Here is a 27560-nt window from a genome sequence, read left to right on the forward strand (position 1 = left end):
ATTCTGTCAATATCCTACAAATTGCTCCTTTATGCTGCCGAAGCCGTCCTGCAGGTCTTTCATATTAAAGGTATTCATATTTCTTTTGAAAAGAGAGTGTATAACATGACTGTGGTGTGTTCAGGGAAACACTGATGTGCATTATGCTGACAGAGCCCTTGAGCGATCATCCTGTGGGTCATTTTCAGCCTCTTTACTGAGGTTTCTTCTTCTTTTACCAGGCCTTTGTCAGAGACCGGCCTGCTTTGTTTGTGCTGAAAAGCTGAAGAGCTGCCTTTTGATAATTTGTGGTATTGTGCAAAAATGCAGGTGAAATTGCCTGAAATCAGGCAGCTTATTTTACTTATTGATATATTTTGTTTTTCCCAGCATGCATTACTGTAGAAGTGCTGTGGTAAGAGGTAGTTATTAAAGAGCTGGACTCTCACCAAAGACCCTAATGTACCACTCCAGCTCAATTTGTGTGTGTGTGTGTGTGTGTGTGTGTGTGTGTGTGTGTGTCTATCATGTGACACACACACACACACTCACTACCACAAATGCACAGATGCATATTATACCATAACCTACATTCACACACACATGTACGTCACTCTGATATGTGCACGCATGGCTGCACTCACGCATGTAAGTACTTTCCTCTCTATCATGCTCAAATCTTGACATGATGCTACTCCCCCCCCCCCTCTCTCTCTCCCTCTTGATCACCATATTGCTCTCTCGCCCTTGCTATTGGTCTCTGTCACACACACACACACACACGGACAAAAATAAAACCAAGAGTTTGTTTTTACGCACCAACATACACTTCATTTTCCATCTGTCACACAAAAACCGTTAAATCTCTTTTTAATTTTCTCAGTATGCCGCTTTTATATAGCTTTGGCACACAACCAATCACACGCACGCGTAGATACACACACGCGTACACACACAGACACACACACACACACACACACACAGCAGCAGTGCAAGACAGACTCAAAAGAGACAAATGACGGGAATGAAGTGGCATAAAGGGAGAGATAAAAATGTGGGAAAAGGGAGACGGAGACAGACAGCGAGGATGCGACGAGGAGTGACAGAGGGAGGAAAAAAGAAACGGCGCGATAAAAAGGACTGAAGTAGACGGGGAGAAGCGACAGAAACAAGAGTGACAAAGAGGGAGAGAGAGTGATAGTCGAGGAGAGAAAGGATTTACACTCGCATACAGATGGATGTACATATATATATATATAGTATAGTGACATCGGTAGCAGAAGAGTGACGAAGAAAGAGACGTAAATAGTTAAAAAGCTGTGACAGCGACACATTGGAAAACAGGATGACACGCTGAAAGAGCCGTGAGCGATTGGAAGAAAGACAACCGTACATAAATATCTGACTTTAAATATCTAACTATATATATTTGTGTAGCACACATCACTTAGTCCACTCCAGATCACACTTTGAATAAACATTTCCCAGACTGTAAAACAGCTTTTTAAGATTAGATTCCTGCGTTTTCAGACGACCTCTGGTGTCGCTTCATTACAGTAAACTACAATACACCAAGAATATCAACTCGCAGAGACTTAAAGCGCCTCGCTGATAGTGTGATCAACACGCTGCTGGCATTTTGCAGATGAAGTGAAAAGGTCAAACCAGCCTTTGCGTTATCAGTGATGTTAAAAATAAGGCGGCAGCTTTAGAAAAATATCTCTTAAGGTCTTGAATATCAATGCATTTCACACCACGCACCTCGATGCTATTGCTGGTAGTCAACTATTCTAAACTGGACTTTCCCATCACCTTAAAAGACCCAAAATGTCTCATCACTTTTCAAGTGAAAACTTAACTCTCTCAGAGGAATTGGTTCATTTTGTGTGCTGATTTTTGTGTGCAGAGAGATTCTGGAGAAAGATAGTTGATTGTTGAGTCTCATTCCAAGGTTTTCAAATACAGATGCTTTTTCGGTGTATTGGGCCTGAAATTCGAACCCGGCTCGGTATTTGAAGACCTTTGAGGACTCAACAATCAACTGACTTTTTTCAGAATTGCCTTCCCTGCCTTTTAAAGGTTGCTGCTGATAGCGAAGTCCTCTTAGGCGAGTCTTGCATGGCAGCCATCTCGGCAGTTAATTTGGGCTACTGAGACCAGGCCCCGATTGAAATGAATGGGGAGACGCGTGTTTAGTATCACCAGTCCAATCAAAACAGCTTAAAAAGTCCAATGACTTTGCCTCAAAATACGGCCTAAAACGCTCTTTTCCCACAGACTAAACTTACAAGACTTCTTTTCCAGCATCGTTGGCGTTACGGACGTCTCTATCCAAACTGCGTCAAGAGGCTCGTCTCCTCTCCAGAAGCGTCTCAGCTGATAGCCTGAGGAAAACACTGCTAGGCTGTTTTTAACACAGAACATCGCTGTGTCTTTATCTATCCGTTATAGCTTTTCCTGAGGCGACGGTGGCCTTTATGTAAATGTCTCCGACATCTTTATCCAGACATGACAAGGCCATTACAGCACCAGAGTGCTCTGAGATATAACCTGTTGTCTGAGAGGGAACAGAGCTGCCGGAAAACAGCAGCGAGTTTTAAAAAAAATGAATATATGTAGAAGCGTTGTACATCACTGATGGACTTTAAAACTTTTGACACAGTGACCACATGGAAGTACAGGGAAGTAGGAGTGCTGAGGGGGGTGTAGCACCCTACAACAAGACATTTTAAAAAACATTGATTGATTGTCCACATGTAGCACATTGATCATGAAGCCTAAGGTTATACTTCCCTGCAGACTGGAGTCTCAGCTTTATATATTCTCCTCTCCTCTGTGAACGAAGCTATTGGACACAATGTTTTTTACTCAAGGAAAGAAATAACTTCCAAACAATAGTTGGCTGAATTTGGCTGAGGACAAGTACTTAAGAATTTGTCAGACACAGCGTTTCACAAAGTTTATAAAACTTCTCCAAACTCAACATCTCAGAGAATGAAGCTATTTTAAAAGGCAGCCTGGGGAGTGTTTCCACATCTTCATCATCTTTCTGTCATCGACTGCGGCTGCTTCGACCTGTTGAAAGTTGCTGTTCCCTTTTTCTGTCTGCTGTGATGCAAAACATTTGGAAACTGTTGGAAATGTTTGTTTATAACTATTAGACACAAGTTATTTTGGCCACTCAAATGAATACAAGAAAACATGAATGTTGCACACAACATATACAGTACGTAGACTGACCAACTGTCACTGTTAGAGGGACCATCACCTGGAGTTTAATTCTTGTTTGCTCACATATCCGTGGCCGGTTTACCTGGATATTCAGATGTACAGATAGTTCACAGCTTGACTAATAACCATTACCGTTGTTGGACGTGTTTTCTGCATTTACCACAAATTAAAATACTTACAACTGGCTCATTTAAAGTGTTTCGCGGTTTATTAAACTCAATTTAATTTCCTTGCGCACGAGTTGAAAATGTGCGTGACGCATATATTACAGTGCTGTTAATAAGGCAGAACAAGACACTCGTTTAATTTCTCTGTGGAGGAACTGAAAGGTGAAAGCAGAGGAACAGGATGCAGATAGCGACGTTACAAATAATGTAACAGCGCTGGAAAAAGTGAGGTTTTTACAGCTCTTGATTTCAATAACAAAGACGATGTAATAATACCAACTTTCTGCAGCAATAGAAGGAAATTATGGGCCGTGAGAGTTCACAACCCTCAGGCTTTTTAGACAAGTACTTTTCTAGAAGGATCTGAGATGGTACCATCTCTTAGCGGGAGCATGTGCTGATTGCTCTTGTGGGAAGCTTGAGTGTTGAAAACAGACGGAGGATGTAGAAAGAGCCGGGCTTTGAGGAAAAAACGAGCGACGCAACAGGCCATCGGATGTGAGGATGGTCGAGTCCTGGCCGTGAGCAGATGAAAGGAGAGAAAAGTGGCGTGGAGGGCGAGGGATGAAGGAGGGCACACACAAATTCTGGAGATGAAAGAGAAAGATGGGGAGAACAGGGACAGAGGAGGAGAGCAGGAGGCTGACCGTGAAGAAATGTGGGCGAGGGAGGGCACGACTGAGACAAAAGGAGGTGGAGAGACAAAAATAGAGAGGAGGAGGAGGTGGAGGAGAAGAGGGGAAGCAGAGTCGAGAGAGTTGGATGAGCCTGAGGGAAGGTGAGGACGTTCGACAGTCTTGTGAGCAGGAGGAATATAAGGAGAGAGAGTGATTGTTTCTTCAGTAGTGTGACTAACTACATGTTGTCGGTTTGGGACCTGACAAATTCTGTAAAAGTAACATTTACAACGTTAATTGACACATTTCACTTCGGTGCTGTCTCCAGATCTGTGGATTTAAATCTCTCTCCACAAGATCGTGCAGCCTGACTTCAGGGATTTACTCTCATTCAGCCACAAGAGCATTACTGAGGTCCGGCACTGATGCTGGGCGATACGCTCCGGCTCACGGGCAGTATCCAGCTCATCCCGGAGGTGTTGGATGGGAAAGAGGTCAGCTCTCTCTGTGGAGGCCTTGTCTTTATGGACCTGGTTTCGACCAATCACAATATTTGTTTACAATAACATCTGGGTAGAAAACCTCTGCATCACGCTTCTTATAGACAAGTTACCTCTCTCTCTTCAAAATGTATACATCTGGTTCATTTACGACACAGACTAAAGAAAACTACAACTTTAGTTTACCTCAAACTAACAGTTAGTCTGAGATACTGGGTAGATATCAAACTTAAAATAAGCAGAGCAGAAACATCACATAGGTCTCACCACCGACGTGTTTAACAATATATCTCTAAACGTTACAATTGAGGCTGACAGTTGTTTACCTGGAAGTGACTGTTGCTGTTTTTGGTCCATCATTGGCATGTTTGTTTGTTGGTTGTGTTTACAGAGATTGGGAATGCAATATTAATAAATGTCATTCATGGCATTTCCTTTCCCATAATTTGACTAACGGGGTCAAAAACAGTCCCAGACCAACAGCAAACAAAAGACTGTTGGTAAGGTTGTCCACATACTTTTGGCCACACGGTGTAGTCGAGGATACCAGTAAACTAACACTCCTGTTCAGTCCTAATGCCCTCAGTATTACTGATGGATGGTGTTCTGTCCTGTCGGCTCGTTAACTGGTTGGTGTGCAGGGAAGTCGAGCAGCTTTCGAGAGGAATGGTCACTCAAATAGTCCAAAAAATGAAAAATAATAACCCCAACATATTTTGTCACTCCAAAAATAGTGTCATCATTTTCCATCTTGAATAACTTTTATCGGAACTACTTTCTCGTGAAGAAATAGTCCCAGTGAAGCTCGTTGAGAGTTAATTCTGCGGGTTATCCAGAGTAATGAGGACACTGATTTAGCATGCGGTGCTACTGCTGAATATTTTAAAGGTGATTCTTCAATGCTGGGAGCACCACCTAAGAAAATCCATTCACCAACACTGTGTCGGGGTGGAGGGACAAATCTCAGTACCAAGACAAATAACACCAGAACTATCTACTCATTACCACTGGAGGTAACTGAGGGAATCTCCCTGAACCTTTTAATTAGGTGAACACAGTTTTGTCCCAAACTGTATAATTAAAACACACAAAACATGTAAATCTCCAATCTGCTCCTTCCTTTTCTCACATGCCCCTCAGAGGCAGAGCGCTCACTGTAGTAGTTACAAAATAAAGCACTTTTTATATGGAGTCTCATTTCCAAGGAAAACATAAATAGGGCAGCAGCTTCACCGCCCACTACATCGGTTTAGCTTGTCTACCCTGAGGCTGATAAGACTGTCAGACTGGAAGCAGAATGTGGCGACATATTGTTGGAGTCAAGAGGCCAACAGACAGATAATAAGAGGCGTGATGCTTTGTGCGAGTGAAGCAGCAGAGGAGTTCTTCTGTCTCTAACATGTTCATCCTACATCTACAGTACAACGACTTCAATCTCAGTCTCTGCCGTCAGTAAGTGTTAGTATGCAGCACCGCAACGATATTCAGCCTTCGATAGCGGTCGTAGAAGGTCAAAAGTAGTTGAGTAAGTAGGTCATTTCCTAGACTTATTGGTTGTTAACATAAAGTTATCGATTTTTTCTGGTAAACTTGCTTCTTAAACTATTATCAGACAAAGAAAATCATTTAAAAAAATGTTATATTTGAACATGAGGGGTTTGTAGCCATGTCAGCAGTGTGTCTCTGTGGATAAACAATGTCAGTGTGTCTGTTGGACGACTTGACACTCACGGTCTGAAGCCGATGAATCCAAATAACTCAGGTCCTCCCCCGACTCTTTGTGTCGCCATCATGTTCACATTTCATTCATTCATCGTTCACATTAGACTCTTCTGTATTATTTGGTGCTAATTAGCAAATGTTAGCATGCTGATACATGATGTCTCGTTGCCAGAGGTGGAAGAAGTGCATCTTTATCTGCCGCTGTGTAAAAATATTCTGTTACAAGTAAAAGTCCAAGTAAAGTGTCATTTAAGTAAAAGGGAAAAAAAAGTATTAGTATTAAGAAATACTTATTAAGTACTCATAATGCAGAATGGTGTATGTCAGAATAATGTAGATGATATTATTGGATTATAATTACTGATGCAAGTTTGATCTTGATCCGTAGTATTACATCATAATGTTTTTGTTATTGTTATTATTTAATATTAAACAACATCTGCAACTAATAACTACAGCTGTCAAATAAATGTAGTGGAGTAAAAAATGCAACATTTGCATCTGAAGTGTAAATTAGTGGAAAATGGAAATACTCAAGTAAAGTACAAGTACCTCAAAACTGTATTAAAGTATAGTACTTGTCACACAAATTATTACACGGCGAAGCAGCAGCCTCACACCTTTGATGTCTTTGTAAACTTTGTCTAGTTGTTGTCGATGTACGCTTGTGTGATTATGCAGCGGGTCAGCAGATTTCTGTGTAGTTTCATGTCATGATGCAACAGGGGACACTCATCATATAGTTTTAAAGCCACTCCGTCATGTAAATGTTTGATATGATTGTTTTTTTCCTCTCATGTTAATTTTTGGATGTTACATGTATAACCACTTATTTTAAGCATTCATTCAAAATGCACTGCGTCGGTTTAAAACAAGGCAATTTCTGTCAAAACTGATTAGAAAAATACAATTAATTTTCCATCTCGTCCTGTCCGTGCACGTGCATCCAGTGATTACACCGAGCCGAACGAATGAGTGAGAGAACGTGAGGATGTCAGATGGTCTGGAGGAGGTGAGAGGGAAGGATGGGGGACTCCGTGAGGGGGAGGAGGGAGAGAGAGAGATGGAGAACAGGAGCAGACGGGCAGAAAGAGAGGGAAGTACAGAGAGAGAGAGAGAGAGAGAGAGAGAGAGGGGGAGTCAGTCAGAGGACAGGGGGGAGGAGGAGGAGAGGCTGACGGCTCGAGTTGAGGAGATCCGTCTGCTTAGTGTCTGTCAGTCCGACAGAAGAGAGACTGGAAACAGCTGGGGGCCCTCGCTACATGTGTGTGTGCGTGTGCGTGTGTGTGTGTGTGTGTGTTACTGCCAGCACAGGCTGCCCTGTGTGTGGTGTATGAGAGAGAGAGAGAGAGAGAGAGAGAGAGAGAGAGAGAGAGAGAGAGAGATGGGGGGCATGGCAAGGACAGCCTGGGATCAAATACACACACATACACATACATGCTCACAAACACACACACACACACACCAACCAGCTTGTGTTGGCAGTGATTGGTCATCCTGCAAGATGGTTGGATGTGATCTCGATACCTGCAGTGATAATAGATTCAGAGAGGTCACACTCACACACACACACACACACACACACACACACACACACCACCTGCAGACGCCCGCTCACAGCAGTTCTCACACTCTTAATATGGTAGAGCTGTCATCACTGCACCAAGAGAGAGAGAGAGAGAGAGGGGGGGAATAGGTTTTTGGATATGAATTCAGTTGTGTCGGGGCGAGCGAGAGACAAATAGGAATCCTGGGTATGAATTGAATTGTCGCGGGGAGCGAGGAGAGATTGTGTCCTATGTAATTTCAGACTATAATGTGCTGGTACACTGTGTTCTGCCCTCCCTCCCTCCAGGCCTGCATCCATTTCTTCTCATTTCTCTTCATTTTGGAGCACAAAGAGCACCAACTCCCCCCCCCGCCTTGCCGTCTGCGTGTCTCGTCTCTCGTTTGCATTTCCAACACTCCCCCCTCCTCCTCACCCTCCTCCTCACCCTCCTCCTCACCCCGCTCCGTTCTGCTGGTTTTGCTCTCGTCCGTCTGGCTTCTGTATCGTTTGTCTGCGGAGGTATTTTCCGCCTCTGTTTTCCGCCGGCTGCTGTTCTTTACGCTCTGATTTTTGTTGTTCTGTTTCGTTCTGCACGGTAGCTTTTTTTTTTTGTCGCCCTCCGCAAATGTTTTCTGTCTGGGCTTTTGTTTATTTGAGGTCACTTAATGCATCCCAGGAGGACGCGCTGCTGCATCGTCAGCTTGTGAAATATTGTATCAACAGGCTACGCTTATGAGAAATGGTTACTGCTTTCATTTATGACACCAATAAACTTTATTTTTTCTGTGAGAAGGAGTTTGTTTTCCTTTTTAATGAAACGAGTTGAGTTAAGAGTGAAGTCGTGCTCACTGTCTCGCCAGCTTGAAAGTCATGTCGGGTCAAAGTTTTCTCCAAGTCGAGAATACATCACAGCTCGCTCACATTGACCTCGATATTCGTAAACTTCATTAGGAGTAAACTGTAAAATAAATAAATAATTGTGCTAACTTATTAGTCAATGATAGGCCAGCCGTTCAGACTGGATATTGACTACATATGGAAAAGTAGAGAGAGAAAATCCCAAAGCAAATTAAACGCAGCAGCGCTCCAGTTATCACAGAACTTCTAGTTTCAGCCAGTATCGGCCTTTCACAGATATTGGTATCAGCATACATGCGAAGCTGATATGAAAGCTCTTTTTTTTAGATATTGTGACACAGAAAAAGATGCTGTTTTTAGTCAATAAAGTTCATTGTTCAACTGCAAAATGTCCTGCCACCTCTACTCCCCTCTGAGTCGCCTTGTGTCCGAATTGTGCTTGACAAAGAAACTCGCCTGACAGCAGCAGTCACGACCCCCAGATCCATCCGGTCAGATGATGCTCGGAAAAAGAGCTGCACCGTTAAATCATTTTATCCCCATTCAAATTGGCGGAGGGTTAAATCGGAAGGCAGCTCCTCTGGTGGATTTCTCCAGTGTGCAGGCTCTGTGGGCCGTATTATGCAGAAGCTGTGCAGAAGGTCTCGGTGATTTCATAACCGGACGTCAAACTTTTTTTGGCTTTTTGCACCATTGAGCAGCTGTCATAGGAACGAATCTGTCTCTGTGACGCAGACTTTGTATTCACCATTTTGGTAAACGCAGCAATGTCACATCCCACGGGGGAAAACTAAGCAGCTCATATATCTTAACGCCACGTGAATGGAGGTTAGCCTGGACATCCAAAATAAAAAGTACGACCTGACTTTGAGAAGGGAAGTAATGAACTGTGCCACAAGGAAACTTCATTTGGCTTTTAAACCACTAGCAATCGGACAAAAACACTTTTCTTCATGTGGTTTGATTGTGATGAAATGTGCTACACACCTACAGATAAGTGATTTAATCGACCCCATTACTGATAAAGGATGATTCTGCAAAATCCAGGATTCCTTTCTAATGCCCACTTGCTCTTTGAACCACATCTGTGGCTGGCAAATGGCAACTATGGTTAAGATGATTGAAAGATTGTGGGTATGGCAGTTTATGGCTATGGTTTTATTAAGGTTTGGAAAAATATTGTGGCTTTTACAAAAAGCACATTCATGTTGGGTTGTGGTAGGACGCCAGCTGAGCTGCAGAATGACTCCACTGTGAACGTAATTGCTCTGGAGAGTGGGCTGGATGTTACAGATGTGGAACAGCATTTGATGTCATGTCTGGTGATCAGAGAGCTTCATGTTCCGTGTGTGAAGACGCTAACTTTGAGAGTGATTGTGAAGTAATGAATATATTAGTTCACAATGCTCGTCAGCTAATTGTTTGGCTACACTGGCGCGGCTTCAGAGAGAGAGGTGGCTCTTCCCAGCAGCGTGTGAAGTGAATGCTTCGTGTTTGAGTGTTATGACATCTGACTGAAGGTGTAATGAGGATTCATAGGCGGAGGTGGGCCTGAAGGGATAAATGTGCTGTGTTTACCAGAATCGGCTGCTTTATTAGCGAGTAGTGTGCCTTAGAGCTCGACAGGATTCCCATCAGTGTGCCTGCTCGCTGAGCGGCGACGTTTTACTTGACTTTGACTGCAATAAATAAATTACAGAAAAGGCTTGAAGCTATAATATGTAAGAACTTTGCATTAAAGTGACTAAAACTATAAATAAACATTTTGGCCTGACTCACGCTGCAGGTTTGGCCACGGGATTATTATTTAAAGCCAAGATTACTTCACTGTATATTAGCCGTAAGACAGCAAGCAGTGACACGCACCAAGGCTGCGTATCTGCTCAACCACTGAACTCAGCACTCAAAATAACAGTCAGCAGTCAACATTACAGAGCATTAACACCCGACGATGGCGTCACCTGCACTGATCGCTGCTGCAGTCAGGCTAATAAACAGGAGTGAAGATAAATCTCCTCACGTCCCGGATCAGTCCGATGCAACTTCGGGTGTTTATTCCTCCAGATGGTCTGACTCTGCTGGTTCTGAGTGGCTGAGAGAGACCCCCAGCAGCACACATGTATGAAATACCTGATAATCTCTGCAGTGGAAACATCATTTTAAATCAGAACTTTTTAATTCTTGTTTTTAATTCTGGTCAGTGACACAGAACTGCGTATTAGATGTATCACATGTTCAGTGATGAATATGAACTATCACTCTTTTTGTTTGTGATTCACTTGAAACACTTTGAGATCTGTCATCGATCTCTTCAGAGCCTCTAATTTAATTTCTGTGAATGTTTTGCTGGTTGTTGTTTTTTTTTCTTCAGATCGAGCCCCGGTCCCCCTCCTCCCCTCCTCCCATCGCAGCTCCATGTCATTGTCTGAAGCGTTAACATTGGTGTTCGTCTCCTGATCATCCCTTATTAATTTGTGTTCAGCTTTGTAATCCGGTTATTTGCCACTTGCTTCTTGTTCTGGCAGAAAATATCAGTAATTAGGGCTCAGTGCTTGGCTGGCCACATTACCCTCGTCTTAGTGTTTTACCGACGAGCGCTTGTTAAAATGGACCCGCGCTCGCTTTGAAATGAAATGAGCCAAATCCACCCCCATTGTTGGAATCCACCCGTCTATCTCCGCGATACAGGCTCTCAGCCAACCCAGGAGTGATGAGTCACAGGTTGGTTTTTTTGGAGAAAAACAGATTAAAAACAAATCTAATCTGTGAAACCTGAAGAGATATGGTTCCGACTTTGTGATGAATTTGTTTTGCTTGTAAAATGTTAAATGTTCCTAGCTTCTTGGCTTCCTCCTTTAATTGATAATTAAAATTTCCTCTGCTGTTAGCCATTATGCATATTTATGGCTTCACTTGGCAGTCACATGGCTTCTTTTTGGGCTGTTTTTCAGGCTTAGAGTTATCAATTTTAGACTCACCTGCTGTGGGTCTATTTTTTATTAAAACATGTTTTAGTTGGACGATTATGCTGAGGCCAGATTGACAAGTGGACCCCTGTGATATGAAGAATGTGTTTAATTATGTCCTCTGAAGTATGCGTAGTTGAGATAAGCAATGGAGATGAGATTGGCAGGTGTCATGCACACACACAGACACACACACACACTAATGAGACAGCTTCCTTTGTGTGATAAACTCTTTGAGTGTGCCAGGCGACAGTTAAAAAGCAGATCAAAAAGCAGGAAAAGTGGCACTTTCTTGAAAGTAATCACAAATGAGGCTCATAACGTCGCTGCTACACATACCTGATTGTGGTGTGGGTGGACATACTAGCAGAGAGACTGGCACTGTGTGTGTGCTTGGACAGAAATCCTCACAGCCCGATCTGGGCGAGCGGCCGAAGAGATGCAGGACCAAAAATAGGGCCCAGTAAATAGATCCTGTTGATTGCTGGTAGATAAGTGTGATTATTCCTGTGCCAGGACCAGCCTGGCGAAAAAAAATGGAAATAGGGTCTGCGAGTACCGTCGCTCACCTGGCAGAGTGTGTAGCACATATCAAAGCTGAGTCTGTACTGCGGCGGCCTGGGTTCGAGTCCAGGCCGGGGTCCTTTGTTTGGTTCCTACACAGTAAGAACAAAAGAGGAGAGAGTCAGTATTAAAGTGTCACAACTCTCCAAATCCAAATCCATTTAATTTTTAGTTATGGCGATGCTACTGTTAGACTCAGACTTTCATTCCCTGACAACTGTCATGTACATGTTTAATGGGATGCACCATTAAGACCGTCTGAGTGTGTCAAACTCCAGCACGGACAGACAGCAAGAGGAGAGAAGCATAAATCTACGGAGATAAACGACACCAAAACGCGACAGAGACACCGAACAGAGTTTTTTATTAACTGACTTTCAGTACAATCTGTCAGCGTGGCGGAGAGCCTTACGAGATTTACTTGCCAAATACAAATTATGCCCACGTTTGGCACTTGGCAGACTCCGTTTCTGACTCAGACATATTTTTTACAACTACATTTACAGTAGCCTCGTTATAGAAAGTGTGTACTGGAGAAAATGAGACACATTATGTATCTGCAACCGAGGAGCTGACTGCAAAGTCTCAGTGAATGTGCTTGTAGGGATATTATGGGCTATTTCCCCACCTGTATGTCACATCCTGCAAAACAGCTCAGCATATTATACACACATACGTACAGTACATGGCATCACAAATATTAAGCGTGTCTAATTATTTATGTGTTGTGCACTGATGCAGTTATCAGAAAAGTAAATGGACTGTCTCTTTTTATGTAAAGGGAAACTACCTCCAGGGCTGTTATCATGTGGTTTGTCGTTAATTGGTTTGTATGAGTTTCAGTACGTAGCTACAATCAATGACTTGGTAGCATAATAACATGCATAGTCAGAATGCAACATTCATTTTAACAGACAATTTTGTTTACATAATGAACATCTAGTGTGAAAAATCTACCAAGAAGTCTGGTATTTTGAGTCAGCAAAGGTTTGGAAACTTGAAATGGAAAGTGTTTGGGAACCCTGTCAACCTCTCTCTCCATTGTCTTTCCCGTCTCGCTTCACCATCACTAGCAAACAGCACAGATCGCAAAAACAAATTGAAAAAAAGTGCAGGGCTGCATGCCAACATCTGTCACATACTGAATCAACTAGTGACTTAATAACAGAGAAGTTACCCAGAAGGGTTTTCATGTTTTATGTCATTGATAATAGAGTATCTTTGGGTTTTGGACCATTGTAGAGTACGCAGTTGATTTATGAATCAAAACAATAACCGCCAGATTAATTAGTTGCAGCCCTAATTACTAAAAACGGTTACTCAACTCTTCTGGTGGTGGGTAAAGATTCCAGGAGTTAATTTGGAAACCGTCGATGTGTGTGAAAGGTCTCGTCCAAACTATGTTCTCGTCTGTGGTACAAAGTGAGCATAATGAACAAGAGTGTGACTGATGAAATAAACAAGTCGTCTCTAAAGATGCTTTTTCTGGGCAAGAAAAGAAAAAAAATAGCTCCACAAGGACAAGACGGCAGGTTATTGGATTTGATAATCATCCGCAGTGTATTCGAGTCGAGGGCTTCGGTTTTCCAATGTCAGTCTGCTTCAACCTTAACAGGACAGTTGTTATTGTTGCTGTCGAATCACATCAATCAGCCTTCATTGTCAAGATTGCCTGAAGAGGGAACATGTGATGGTCTGTGGGAGCTCAAGTGGAAGTTTAAGGGCAGAAGACTGCAATCATTTCAGTGGTTTTTGGACAAGATGTGCAGATATCATGTACCATGTAATCTAATCATTTCTGTGCTGCTCTACATTCCTCTAATTCAATAACAGATGGAACAAAATGCATGCCTATGTCAAGTCCTTTTCCTTAAATCCCGAGCACCCCCCCCCCTCGATTTCACGCTCGTTGTGTCCCCTTTGCCTTTGCTTGTCCTTTCTACCAATATTGGATAACCATCTAATTTGTTCAGAGCTACATCTCTTACATCTTGATCCTCTTCTCCTCTTTCTTTTTCTGAATAATTCCTTTTGATGAATTCCCCGCTGGCCTTTGATCTGTGCAGCAGAAGTGTATTGAGCAGCGGAGGCACATCAGATAGAGGAGGCAAAACTCTTCAATGGGAGTCTGAGGAGAGCCGTGCAGCCTTGATCAACAAGGAAGCCGTGAAAAGAAATGTCTGCACATGAAAGGAGCCGTGGAACAAAAAGCCACCGACACGGCTGCTGTTGATCCTTCTGTTTTGTGGAGATATGACAGAGATGTATCATTTAAAGCAGCGCGGTATATGGACAACGTCACGCCCCGCTTTCTTCCATCTTCCATCTCCAACCTTTTGTCCTCGCTGAAAAGGCACACAGTCGATATTGTTTGAGCGAACTCTTCGTATGAATGCTCGGTTCGCCTGCTCTTGAATGCATTGTTTTGCTCTCGCCCCGTGGATCCGAGTTTCACTGCCTTTGTGCCTCTGTTTCTCTGCGTTTGTATGCTGTACAGGAGGAGTTCAGGAGCCTGAGTGGCAAAGGTGGGCTTTTGAACACTGAGACCAGAGATATTGAACCGTCTGTTCTTTACCTCGACGTCGCTGTTGGTGCTCTTGTTATTTAATGTGTAAACGTATCTCGCAGTGGGAAGGCTTTTGTTTGTAGATTATGCACTCAGGCGAGTCCCTTGGTGCTTTCTGTTGGAAGAACACCCGAGAAAACACAACGAGCTGAACTTTTGGCTTTAACTTCGGTGCATCCCGGGAACATTCTCTAAGCTTGAATCTACTTGCAGGACTGTGCGTCCGTGTTTAGACAGTCCCTTACATTCAACATAGCCGCAGTCAACCACAGAGCAGCTTTAAATGTAGAACACTTTGCTCAAGGGCACGTCTGCAGTTTTTTTGTTGGAGGAAAGAAAGAACATGTCTCGCTCACTTTTCCCAGACTTTTCCAGCCTGTCCAGGGGCCTTTTCTCACTAAGCAGGATTACAAAGTTATCTGGACACCATGTAACACCCAGAACAGCTTCTTTTTACTTCACACCATGTTCCAGCTTTGAAGGGTGTTCCGGGTTTTACTCATCAAAGATATTCAGTTAACTCGGTAATCCTGCTTTCTGAGAAAGGCCCCTGGACACACAGCAGCAATTATTCAGGCAGAATCTCGCTCCCGTAGCTTCAATACTGTCGGCTTTAAGAATCAAAAGACATCAGAAGGTGTTGTGGAGCGTCACGTGTCGTGTTGCTGAAGATGTGTTGTGATAATGAATTTGTGGGAAGCAGCCAGTTCTGATTTTAAATCAGCAGATTTTCTCAGGTTGTTTTGTTGTGCTGCTGTATAAAACACAGCGCTGAGATACAAAGCTGGTGTGAAGCAATTGTTTTATTGCTTGTGAAATTGAGGTTCGGTGCTTCCAAACTAAGCCTCAAAAGCTTTACTGATAATCCAGGTGGAGACAAAGACAGATGCTTACAGTATAAACTTTTACGAGTCTGTGATGGATATAATGGGAGGCATATGGGAACCTTTTTTTGGTGTATGTTAAGTTTGCTTGTAAGAATAAAAGTTGGATTCGCTAAACTTTCTTAAAGGCACATTATGCGATCCCATCAGGGGTCAAACATAAGACCGAATGATGTGTGGGGATATGGATCAGCTGCTCCGAGCCGGCCAGCTCTGGAGGAAAGAGTCAGGTGCAGAGCCAGAATCCCTGAGGATGCTGCTCTGATCCGGAGCTGTTTAGTGACAGGACAGAGATTACTTTTTGAGTTTGAGAATTAAAAAGTGGATTTATCTTCACTCCTGTTTATCAACCTGACTGCAGCAGCGATCCACGGCGGTGACCTCCACTGACTGCCGTCTGGAGCTGGAAGGGAAACGTATTTTACTTCATGGGCGCAACCTTACAGAGAGGAGAGGGGTAAAAGGTTGAACCAGAGTCTCTGGTCAGGGCTGAGGTCCCGTGATCAGACTCTCAGACAAGGTAATACAAAATTACGTCTCATGCGCCAACTTCCGTAAGTAATGACGGCAAAATATATAGCAAAGGTTATCAGAAACAGCAGACAGAAATACAAGACGTTTAGCACCTTTGGCATCTTTTTAAAGTCAATTGCAGATATAATGTTTGTCCCCGTGGAGAGTCTGTCTGACTCATTCGACACGTCTCGAGCACTTGTGAAATCGTTCATACCTAGAAAATTGGTAAACGCCTGAAATGCTTCTTTCCTGAAGCGATGTGTGGGCATGTGTTACATCAAAGTTGCTACCGTTAACAATGATTTCTCCCTGCGATCACACAGTGTGGTGTGGGGGCCTGACACAAAGAAATGGAACAGTAGTGTAAACTGCCTGTTAACGCCAACGCGAGACATTATGCACATTACAATAACAGGCGCAGCAGATCCGACACTCAGAGTGCCGGATGCCTGTTGCAGCTTTTAGCAGATTTTTTATTTTTTTCTATCTAGGGATGCATGGATGACATACCTGAACAGGTGGGAGTTGAAAGCTATCTACACCGAGGCGCTCTACAATTTCTACAGTGTAACTAAATTGCATATCCAGCACCTATTCATTACGATAACAATAGCTTTTGTGTGGAGTATCGTGAACCTTGTCAGCCTCTTGACGGTGCAAAGGTGCCGGCGTAAATGGGAAATCCGTGCTTCATCTATCATCAAATGGACAAAAAAAAACTTGATTAAAGATGACTATATACAGCAGAAGTCAGTTGGTGTCAAATACCAATTACTGGTGAGTCAGCTCTCACACTCACAGTAAGCCTCTTTCTATATCTCTCTCTCTCACACACACACACACATAATCTTCACACACTGCAATTGCAGAATTGTATTAATGCCCTAATCAAGCCAGCGAGCGAACGTCTTGCCTCTGCTATATTCCAACTTCTCAGAAACGAATAACGGGAGACTTCTCGAGAGATCGTCCAGTGTTGCATTTTGGAAATAATACAGGAGGATTTAAAAAAAAAAAAAAGGTTTCATAAGCCCACAGGCCATATCGGTTTCTCAGCCCACCACGGATTATGCAGCAGAAAAACATGAAATCACCATAACTGGAGTTAATGGGTTGTCAGCTGACAACATGGCGCTACCTGAAAAGCCTCCCACAGCGTAAACATGCCAGTTATCTGAGCTGTCAGCTGCTCATTAGCGTTATTCTTAAATTCAAAGTTAGCTCCGTTAAATACGGTGTGGTCAAAAAACACCCGAGACCACTAGTCAAAATACTTCATGTGTGTGGAGTCCATGCCGGCTGGAGTGTGCGCCGTCATTAAAGCAAAAAAGGAGACGTACCGAATGATAAGATATTCTGAAACTGTATATTTTCAAAGATTCTACTTTTCAGTCGATCGTTAAAGGTCAAATTTGTGAGAAAGTTGATTTTTAAGTCTCATTTTCTACTTGTCAAAAACTGGCAGCACCTAAAATCCAAAGGTGTCAGTATTTGATTTGTTGGGAATGAGACTTATAAAACTGTCTATAAATTTGACCTCTAGGCTGATTTTATCATTTGTAATGAAAAAGCAACATTCAAAACAAGTGCAAAAAAGAAGTATTATGCCGTTTGTGGTCTCAGACTTGTTTTTCCCCACTGTACCGTCACACACCTAGAAAATTAATGCCAAGAACTTTTAAAATTGCATCTTTTCATATCATACTTTTCAACTTCATTGTTATTTTGATAATTACAATTATTACCACTTTATTATCACACTATTACCATGTTGTTACCAAGCTGAGATGTAAAGTGCCAACAAAATCCTCTGCTCCTCATTAAATCACCCGTCTTTCATTTACTTGCATCCAATTAATTCACTTGTATGAGTGATCCCTCGCTTTGTTTTGTCACCTCGGGAGGTATAACACACAGTAACGGAGCAAGATGCTCTAAAAATGAAATGAGTGTTTCATTCTGACTTGAAGCAAGACGCATGATGTGAGTCAAATTTGATATTTTTTTACAAGGTCTGAAGTCTCTCCCTTTCCCCCCTTTAACTTAATATCTAACCATGCAAGGAAAGCTAAAACGTCACTTTTGTGTCGGTGCATACATTTCAGATACCTTCACTATCACTCGGGGCGTGCCTGGTGGTCTGTTTTATCGTCGTTACGATTCAAATATCTCTCCCCGCCTGTAAAAAGGCAGTTTTTAAATCACATCAGGGAGCTAATCGCACAAAGCATTTGTCAACAAAGCTACATATTTGCAGAGATTGTTGAGGACGCTTCCAGCTGTGACAAACTTTTCCTATTTTCCATTTAAATCTCTCCGAATGGCACCGTGCACTTAATGCTGTAAGAGCTATATCTAATCAGGCAAAGACCAAAAGCTTTCAGTGCCAATTAGAGGTAATTCAGGGTTGCTGATGTGCAGAAAGACAACAGTTCCTGCAGTAATGTGAGAACTTTTTGGTCTTTTCTTCACTCAGTTCAAATAACCACACTGATTAAGGGGACGGCGATCCTTCTCCACCATGTAGAAGTCTTGTTTTGCTCATATTTTGAAAGTTTTCGAAAAAGACAGCAGCAAAACAATCTAAACTCTGTAATGATTAGAGATAATTTACCTTCATCTGATCGTTTTCTAACAGGATAAACCATTTCTTATTCAGTATGTGAACGTTTCAGTGCAGAACGAGCATCAATAATCCACTCCAGTCTGCAATCAGAGCTTATTACTGTATATTTACGTTTGTTGATTTAAATCCTGCTCGTTTTCTGCTCAAATTTGTCTTTCGTAATCTGTTTACATAATAGAGCATCTGCAACTAAGGCGTCGTCTATCATCCTTCAACTTCTCACATCTCCAGCTTTAAATTTTGTGCCAGTAAAACATGGACAGCGATGGATTGAGCTCCAACGTGTGAAGTGATGGAGAGTGATGGAGTATTTTTGAAAGCGAATCCTCGTGGCGCAAAATAAGAGAACGATTCAGCAATTTTTCCGCTTCGATTGTGTTTGAGTATTACAAACGGCGGATACCTTCGTTTCAGTTGTGTTAGCATGTCTGCGGTAACAAATCCTCACAGATGCCAGGTGCCTTCAGACTCGCCAGCTAACGGTAACTGTGTGAAACGAAAGCCGTCCCAGTGACAACTAATCTCTTCTTTCCTTTGCCTCCGCCACGTTGTTGATCAGTGTCCTGTTACCGCAAAATGCCGTGATTATGAGCCGTCGCATGTCAATTACGGGTAATTCAGCTCCCCCAGTGTGCCGTAGATGAGACAGTCACTCAACACCGGCCTTCTTCCACCTCTTCCTTTTCTCTTCCCTCTGAAGAATTATATCTGTTTGTTTCTCTTCGTGTGTGAATGTCACGAGCAGCAGATTTTAATGGGTGTTGACCTGTTTAATGAAGCTGCTGCGTGTGAAATATATCAAAGTCCACGGTGATTGATATCACATACTGTAGCCCGTCGACACTCGTGACTCACTCATAAACACAAACAATGATAATGTGATTAGTAGCTCAACAGGTTTCGCTTCCTGTGTCTGAAATCGTTGTTATTATATCAACAGTAGATCACGTGACCGCTCGTGTGAAGGCTGCTGTTACCCGACTGCATTTCCCCTCAGCTCTAAAGGACGTTTTAGCGTCTTTCAGCTCGTTATTTTGGATTTTACAACTTGACACTTCACTGTTGTGGTTCACTTTCACTCGCCGTGTCCTCAATTTCACACAACCAAAAGTTTTCACGCTCACTTTAGGTGGTTTTTACCTCAATAAGTTCTGACAACGTTCAGCTCACGTGACTGGTCAGCTGTTTTCATCTCACTAGTGGAAGATTAAGACAGTTAATCCACTTTGATGGGATGTAACCCTCCTCCCATTAATACATGAAACAAACAGAAATGTCCTTTTTATGTTCTTTTAACTGCATCGTCTCGAGGCGCTCTCTTCTTCTACAGTGGTTTAATGCTTTTCTGACTGGAGAACTGACGCTACCTAACGATAGCGGATGGAAACGAGCGCTCCTCAGCGTTGTGTTGGCTGATTTTCGCCTGGCTCTCATCAGTCACATTTTCGGCCACAAGTAGACAGTTATTTCTAAATGAGCTCTGAGAAACAACTTTATGCTATCAGACAGACAAAGTGAGCAACTAAGTGGAGAACATTGTGTTGCATTTAGAAGCTAAATGGGGTGATAGATAGACAGAAAGCAGAATTAAAGGAGTAAACATCGGACTTTAATTCATCGAGTGGCTGAAACACAACTCCAAATGAACGCTACTTCTGCTCTATGTCTGCTGGGTGTGTAAATAGACAGCTGTAAGCTGACACGTTGGCTATAGAAACTTACAATGGCACTACAGTACAAACTCGATTGTTTGATCGTCTGTTCAGTTGAATGAGCTGGTTGGCTTTTCCAAGAAGAAAAGCAAACTGTTACGCCGGTACTCATGGGGATCATAATGAAACACAAAGAAAAAGAGTAAGAGAAAGAAAAATGAGACACAATGTCAGTGTTGTGTTCACTGCCTACAAGTGACTTCAGTATAATCAATGGCACGTTTAATGTTCAGCAACAACAGATCCAACTATCTAAGGAATACCTGCATCGTTTTTAGGTTCACTTAAAAATCTTCAAACAAAATGTTGATGAGAACAGACGACATAAACGATGTTGTTGCCTGTGTTCACCTTGACATGTCTGAAACTCATCTCTGTTGTCTGAGTTTGGATTGATATCTGTCAGCAGAGATTCGTTGCATTGTATTTGAAATCTTCACACACAAATAAAACAAAGCCACGAGCTACACGATGCCAACTAACTGTGATTAAATTTTTTACCGCACAGATCTTTGAAACCTCCTCCGTTCCTTGTTAGCGGCACAGTTATAGTCGTGGCCTTAAGCTTAATTTATGCCTGATCGCTCGACGCTCTCGACAGCTGCCTCTCGCTGCGTCTCGCCTCAGCGCGCTCTCGTACCTGAGCGACAAAGCTGGAGGACGGAGAAATGATCAAGTGGCGTGATCACACGGTTAACCCGCTGTACCTGCAGGTTCTGCCAAGACAGGTTCTGTTCCGCTGCTCAGCGATCACAGGAGAACTTAAGTGGCACATTTTTGAGTCATCGAAGGAAAGAGCTTCTTATTTCAAAGCTCCAGACTGTGATCAGGTAGATTTGACTATGTTTTGGACATTGAGTCTATAAAAGGCAGTCTGTGAATGGAACTGAAAACATTTATTGATGAAGGTTTTTATAAAGCGTCACATTTAGTCAAGTACTGCACTTGTAGAAATTTGAGGTACTTGAAACACCTGTGTGTCTTTGTAGTTCGACTTTTTCGACAGTGATTAGTTGATTCATCGTTAGCTGACTGACAGAAAACTATCATGTTTCATGCAAGAAGATTTCACGAGTTCAGCTTCACGAATGTCCTGATTTGCATTTCATTATTTTTTGGATAATTTGAATGTTTTTTGAATAATTTTGAAGTTTGGCCTGTTGGTTGGACAGAGCGAATGTTGTGAAGGTGTCACGTCGGGCTCTGGGTTGTTGTGGCGGCATTTCCCGCTTTTTTCAATCAGCAGGTTAATCAATAATCCAACATAATCATTAGTTACTGTCCAATAAGTAATTATAATCTATGAGTAACAGCCACAGGGGATGTTTCTATTTTAACAATGATTTATTAGTACCTTTACTCAAGTATTATGAGGATCTGAGTACTTCCTCTGCCACAGATATTTGGTGCAACATCGCAAATTTGAAATCATGCTTCAGTTTTTGCATGTGTAACTTTATTTGTTGGTGGGTCATCTTGTGTGCTGGTGTGTACATGATGTGAAGAAGTGAAGTGGAGAGGTGTTAGTCAGTGTGCTGGGCTTTCTTTTGTCACAAACAATGTAACAAACATATTTCCTGTGTCAAACGAGCAATCAACACTTGTTTTCACTCAAAACCTGTAGTTCCTGAGAGACGGGTGTGAAGAGAGATGCAGCGTTACTTACACATTAGTGAGACGCACAAGATATCTGACACCAAGATACTGATTTGACTTTTCTGGAGAGCATCTAACCTCTCCAGTGCCAACAACACAAAGACAAACACTACTTACATCTCTGCCATGACACAGAAGCTACGATACCTTTCATCTGCTCCTCAGTCTCGTGTATTTACATTAATGATGCGGGTTTAAATAATTCGACTCAACTCGATAATCATGCAGTGAAAAGAGGAAACAAAAGAAGGCGAAGCAGCCTCATCAAACATGCTGTTGACATGTTAATTCTCCACGAAGCACCGCCGAGTCTCTCCGTTTGAGTGTTTGACAGCAGTTGGCAATCAAACAGATAAAAGCTGACATCACTGACATTATAACAGCTGACAAAAAAAACCCAAAACAAAACAGCTGTGGTTCACTGCCCTCCATAAGCATGTGATTTGGATGTTAATGTGGATGAGTGTGCACCCCATCAGCATATTCCTCACGCTTATGCTGCGTGCCTGTCTACACGGGGAAGCTCCACATAAACAGGCAAATGCCACAAGCCTCTAAATGTCAATTAACTGTGATTCATCTCTCTGGTGCATTGGGAGGCGAGCAGCGTGTAGCCATTCATTTAACCGCCCCCCCTCTTTGACTTTCCATTTACATTCAGCCGAAGCCCCGATCCACGGTGACTTCCACTGAGTGCAGCCGTCGAATAAGCTGCAAATTGCGCGATCATTGGGGTCGCGAGCGAATAATGGAAAGCACCGGAAAGATAAGGGTCATAATGGTGCATTGACACCATTTTCCCTGATAGTCGAGTGTTATGTGTGAAACGCTTCTAGTGATTTCTGAGGGCAGGAAGTTTGCCTCCAATAATTGTGTTTTCAAAAGTGTGCGCTTCAATAAAAGTGAGGGATAATACATAACTGGACTCGACTGTGGATGGAGAGGCAGAGCGAAAATATAGGCGCTAATATTGTCTCTTTATTGAACTGTGGTTGTAGTTTGTGGGTTTTCTGAAAAGAAGGTGGAAGAAAGAAGTGCCGAGGCTTTTGTTTGTCAGGAAATATTGCAGTTTATTGGCCTCCAGTGTCTGCAGAAGTTTTAGCATCTGGAACGTTGATGGTATGAAATATGGACGGAGCTCTCAGCTTTTCAGCTTTCATGCTTTAAATTCGCAGGCTTTTGAATGGCCAGCAGGGGGCGACTGCACTGGTTTCAAAAATAATCTGTTTGTATGTAAGCATATGAGAAAATTACCCTGTTTTTCACTTGATTTATTACCTCAGTATGCATTTATCTTCTCAATCTCTAGTTTCAAGTTTGCTTCAATACAGCACGATGTTCATTTTGTAAATTATGGTCCCCTTCAGAGGGAAATAGTCAAGCTTCACGGCGATTGACAAGTCGCTGCCAAGGCATGTCGCCGCCAGATCCAATCAGTATATCCTCCACAGTCCCACAGTCTCGTCCAAATTTAGTCCCTTCTGGCTCCGTAAAACCAGGATGGCGATGACCGTGATGTCAATCCAGAGGCTCATAATAACAGTCCACCCCCAAATAACTTCAAAAAGACAGCGTCCAGACTCCCCACAGCTCAAGTGAAGTATGAATCACTGATTGTTCTCCAGACACTTTTGGATAAATACCAACTGGTAAATTTTAACAGCACCAGAGTATTAGTTCTGATGCTTGACCCAGCAAAACGCAGAGTGTGGACGACTTTGCGAGCGGGGCGTCCGCACAAAGTGTAAGAAGTGAAACTTTGCTCGTCTCGTCTCTCTGAGCCATTCAGCTCGGTCTCCGCGGGTCTCTTTTGGAGTCGGGCTCTGAGGAAATGAATCATTTCTGATGTGATATCTCATGCTCTCTGCTCCCCTTCCTTTCACTCGTTCAGTGTTCGACTTCTCTCTCCTCGTATCTCTTTTTTGGCCATTTTCAAATTTCCTCCTCTGTGTGCCCTCCTTTCATTCTTCTCGCCTCTCTCTGGTTTCCTCTTCCTCCCCTCCTCCAGTCTCCCCCTGCAGCTCCATCGCCTTCAGTGTGTCTCTCTCTGCTTTAGTCATTCCTTTAGTCGCTTTACTTTTTGAAACCTCCTTCCTGAGTTTCTTTGTGTTACTCTCTTATTCTGTTGCATTTATCCGTCGCCGTACATTTCTCTCCCATCTTCATCTTCCTCTCTTTCTCGGGCTCCTTTCACACTTCTTCCTGACTTCTTTCAGCATTTAGCTCTTTTAGTCTTTTGACGACCACGTTCTCTTCCTCCACCATCCTCTCTTCCTCTGTCTCTGCTTTTATTATTTTTTTTCCCCCAGAAGACTTTTCATTGACCACTGTGAATCATCCCGAGGTCTGTGTGATTCATAGCTTTGGTGAGAGCGTCTGGTGTGTGTGTGTGTTGTGTGTGTTTTTGTATTTAAGCTTCTTTATGAATAGTGGGAGTTGTGTGTGTTGATGTGTTTAATTAGGGGAAATTAATCCGTCTGTTTGTGCGTGAGGGAAGAAAAAAAAAAGAGAGGCAGAGGAATGTGATGGGAGGAGAAGCAAATAACAGAGACAGAGATGAACTCGCGGTTCAAAGCTGCTGCTCTTGTTGATTCAAGCTGTGGAAAAAGCTCGTCTGACAGGCAGCAATCTGCATTTACGTGTTTTGCATGTGTGTGCATGTTTGTCGTGTGCGTGTGTGCGTGCGTCTGTCTTACAGTAGGGATGGATAACTGGTTTGACAGCCCATTGTGTCCCTCAGGGCAGAGGCTGTGGTTCAATGCCTGAGTCGGTCTCATGTGCACTTACAGTTCAACAAGATGCTCTGATTTATGCACACATGCGCTCAGATGTACAGTAATCACACACACAAACACACACACACAGGACGTTAAGCACACATATGCTTTTTTTTACGCACTGAATTCGTTCCGGCACACGAGGGCGGACACGTGGAGGCACGCACGCCGTAAATCCCAAACTAACCCAACAAACCCCCGGCAGCACACACACACACACGCACACACACACACTTTGGCCTCTTTGTTACTGTAACTGTGTTTTACAGCTGATTTCCAGGCTAAACCCCAGCCTGCCCATTCACCTCCATGCTGTGGCATGTAACATATTGTCCTAATCAATCCCTTACACACTAAGAGGCTTTCTCTCTGGAACCACCCGGGGGGTTGCTAGTGGTTAGCGAGCGCTTATCCCCTTTTCTTGTGTGGAGAGTTAGAGGCCGGCTCCCCGCAAGAATTTTATCTTTGCAGCCGCAGAGGCTGGCGGGAGAGGGCAGGGAGCGAGGGGAGGTGGGGGGGGGGGGGAAAGACCTTGGTAGGATTTGATCCAGGGTCAGCGGGGGGTTCATGGCAGGGGTTTGGATCACTGCATGAGAGCAGTTAAAGGAGAAGAGCAGGAGCAGGGAGAGGAGAAAAAAATGAGAGCAGAGCATCATTATGTGCCGAGGCTACTAAAGTGAGCATCCAGAGATCTGGTGACTGGGCTCTTTGTCGCTAACTGACTTGATCCAAGGCTCGAACAATCACAGACTCTAAAAATGTCACTCGGAGCCTCGTGCGATTTTATACGGACGCTGCCAAACACATTGCGGCACTGCTGCACTCGGACTAGATTGCATTAACGACGGATTACAAGTTCTCAGTTTTGCTCCCTCTGTTCTGTTCTCTTTTTTGTTTTTCTTACACGTTCTGTTTGAGTCATTTTCTCTCTTTCTCCGTCTCATGATTACAAGGATTACAAGTTCATTAAAGTTCATTAGTTTCAAGAAAATTTAATACAGCAAATGCAGCGCTGTAATTGCTGCCTCTGTATAGATAACTGCGGCGACTCGTCTCGCTGGTTGAGAGCTGCTTGTTGACGACTAATGCAAATAAAAAGAGCCACCGCGAAGAGGCGAGGCCGATCCACGTCAGCTGCTGATGTGCTTTTAATGAACACATTCTTCACAGGGTGGTACACGACAAGATGAGGCTCCCGTGCACTTTACAACCAAACGGTATCCAGGTGTGCTTTTGTAATCCTGTTGTTTAGCTGAATTTGTCCTGCTCGGTGTTTCCCGCAGCTCTCAGATGCAAACTAGTCGTAGCTCCAGTTGAAAGCCTCAAATGCATTTTCTGCTACATCAGTTTTATTTGTCAAATCCATCTGAAATTCAGAGGAAGCCGAGCTCTCCCGTGGAGTGTGTTTGAAGGCAGAGACCTGACAGAATTGGTAGCAACACTGATTCCTTTTTGGGTAAAAAAAAAAAAAGCAGGGTATCACAACCGCGCTGTGACATTTTTCTTTACAGAACTGCGAAAAGAAAAAGTTCAAAAGCACCTCGCAACACATGATTTGGACCTGTGCTGCGCACGGCAGATCACAGAATAAGAGAGTCAAGAAAAGTCGTTCCACTCGTCCAATTTAAACTCTGTATTCTGAAACAGCCTGCAGGTCAGCGGGTGCTGCTCGGCTTTAACCATCCTCCTTTAATCTCTGTTTAAATTGGAACGGAGGGGGCAGCTCTCCTGGCTTGTTGTCGGTGAACCTGCGCTGGCCCGGCCCGGCCCGACCGGCTCAGGCCTCTCTCTCTCAACGGTGTGATTCATGCTCAGGCGAAGAGCAACAGGTGTCTACAACTGAATTTAAAACCGATTAGAGAGGCGGCGCCTGAGCTGCCGTGGCGTTCCTGAAGGCTCGCCCCCTAGCGATGCCTCCTGGTAGACAAGCTTTTACTGTAATGAGGAGGAGGCCTAGCTGAAGGAAGCTGGCTAAGGCTCTGCCTGAGGCTTGTTATCAAAGACTCATGATTCAGTTTTTTTTTCTTTCTCTTGAATGAACTCATCTCGTTTCCCCGTCATTGTCTTTCTCCCTCTGTTTCCTTCATTTGTGTCGACAACCTTGTTCTTTAATGGCCTTGAAGACATTAAGAGGGTCGATCTTCCCTTCTGACAGAAACAAAATGAGTGGGAGGGAACAACATTGATCACAGCCGTTTCATTTGAATAACAGAATCATAACGAGATACTTCTGATACTTCATTGTTCTCTGTGTCTCTTTCTCTCCATCTTCTCCCCATTAGTCTCCGTTTGTTCAAGTTTCTCATTTAGTTTCAACACAAACAAACACGTTGAATTATTCAGACGATATTGGCTCAGCGGATGATGCATAATCTCCCTCTTTGCCTTCCTCCAGGTATCCGGGCTCAGAAGGTGCGAGTCGAGGAGGAGCTGGAGGCGTATCCCACGGAGTCTGTCGATCTCCGCTGCCAATTCATCGATGGAGGAGGCCGGACCAAACTCACACAGGTAGGAAAGACTGAACACAACGACGGCGAAGCTCAAAATGTCAAAGCTATTGACGTGGTAGTTATGCCTAATGGAGTGATTTCATTGGAAGGCATGGACTGTGAGAAGACGACCGGTGTGCTCGGAGGTCGAAGAGCTCGATCTCTCACACATGACATTTTT

The 27560-nt window shown here is 43.4% G+C and overlaps 1 protein-coding gene across 2 annotated transcripts in view; it reads left to right on the forward strand.

The window, feature by feature from the left end:
• Window positions 1-27560, forward strand: part of pvrl2l (PVR cell adhesion molecule related 2 like) — a 313692-nt gene that overhangs the window by 106795 nt on the left and 179337 nt on the right. For both annotated transcript variants that reach the window (XM_084380365.1, XM_084380366.1), the window contains exon 2: window positions 27286-27398. In XM_084380365.1, coding sequence (XP_084236491.1) covers window positions 27286-27398 — 113 coding nt within the window. The remainder of the gene's footprint in view (window positions 1-27285; window positions 27399-27560) is intronic.

This window comes from Pagrus pagrus (genome assembly GCF_965226575.1).
Source record: "Pagrus pagrus genome assembly, chromosome: 17".
Lineage (NCBI taxonomy): Eukaryota > Metazoa > Chordata > Actinopteri > Spariformes > Sparidae > Pagrus > Pagrus pagrus.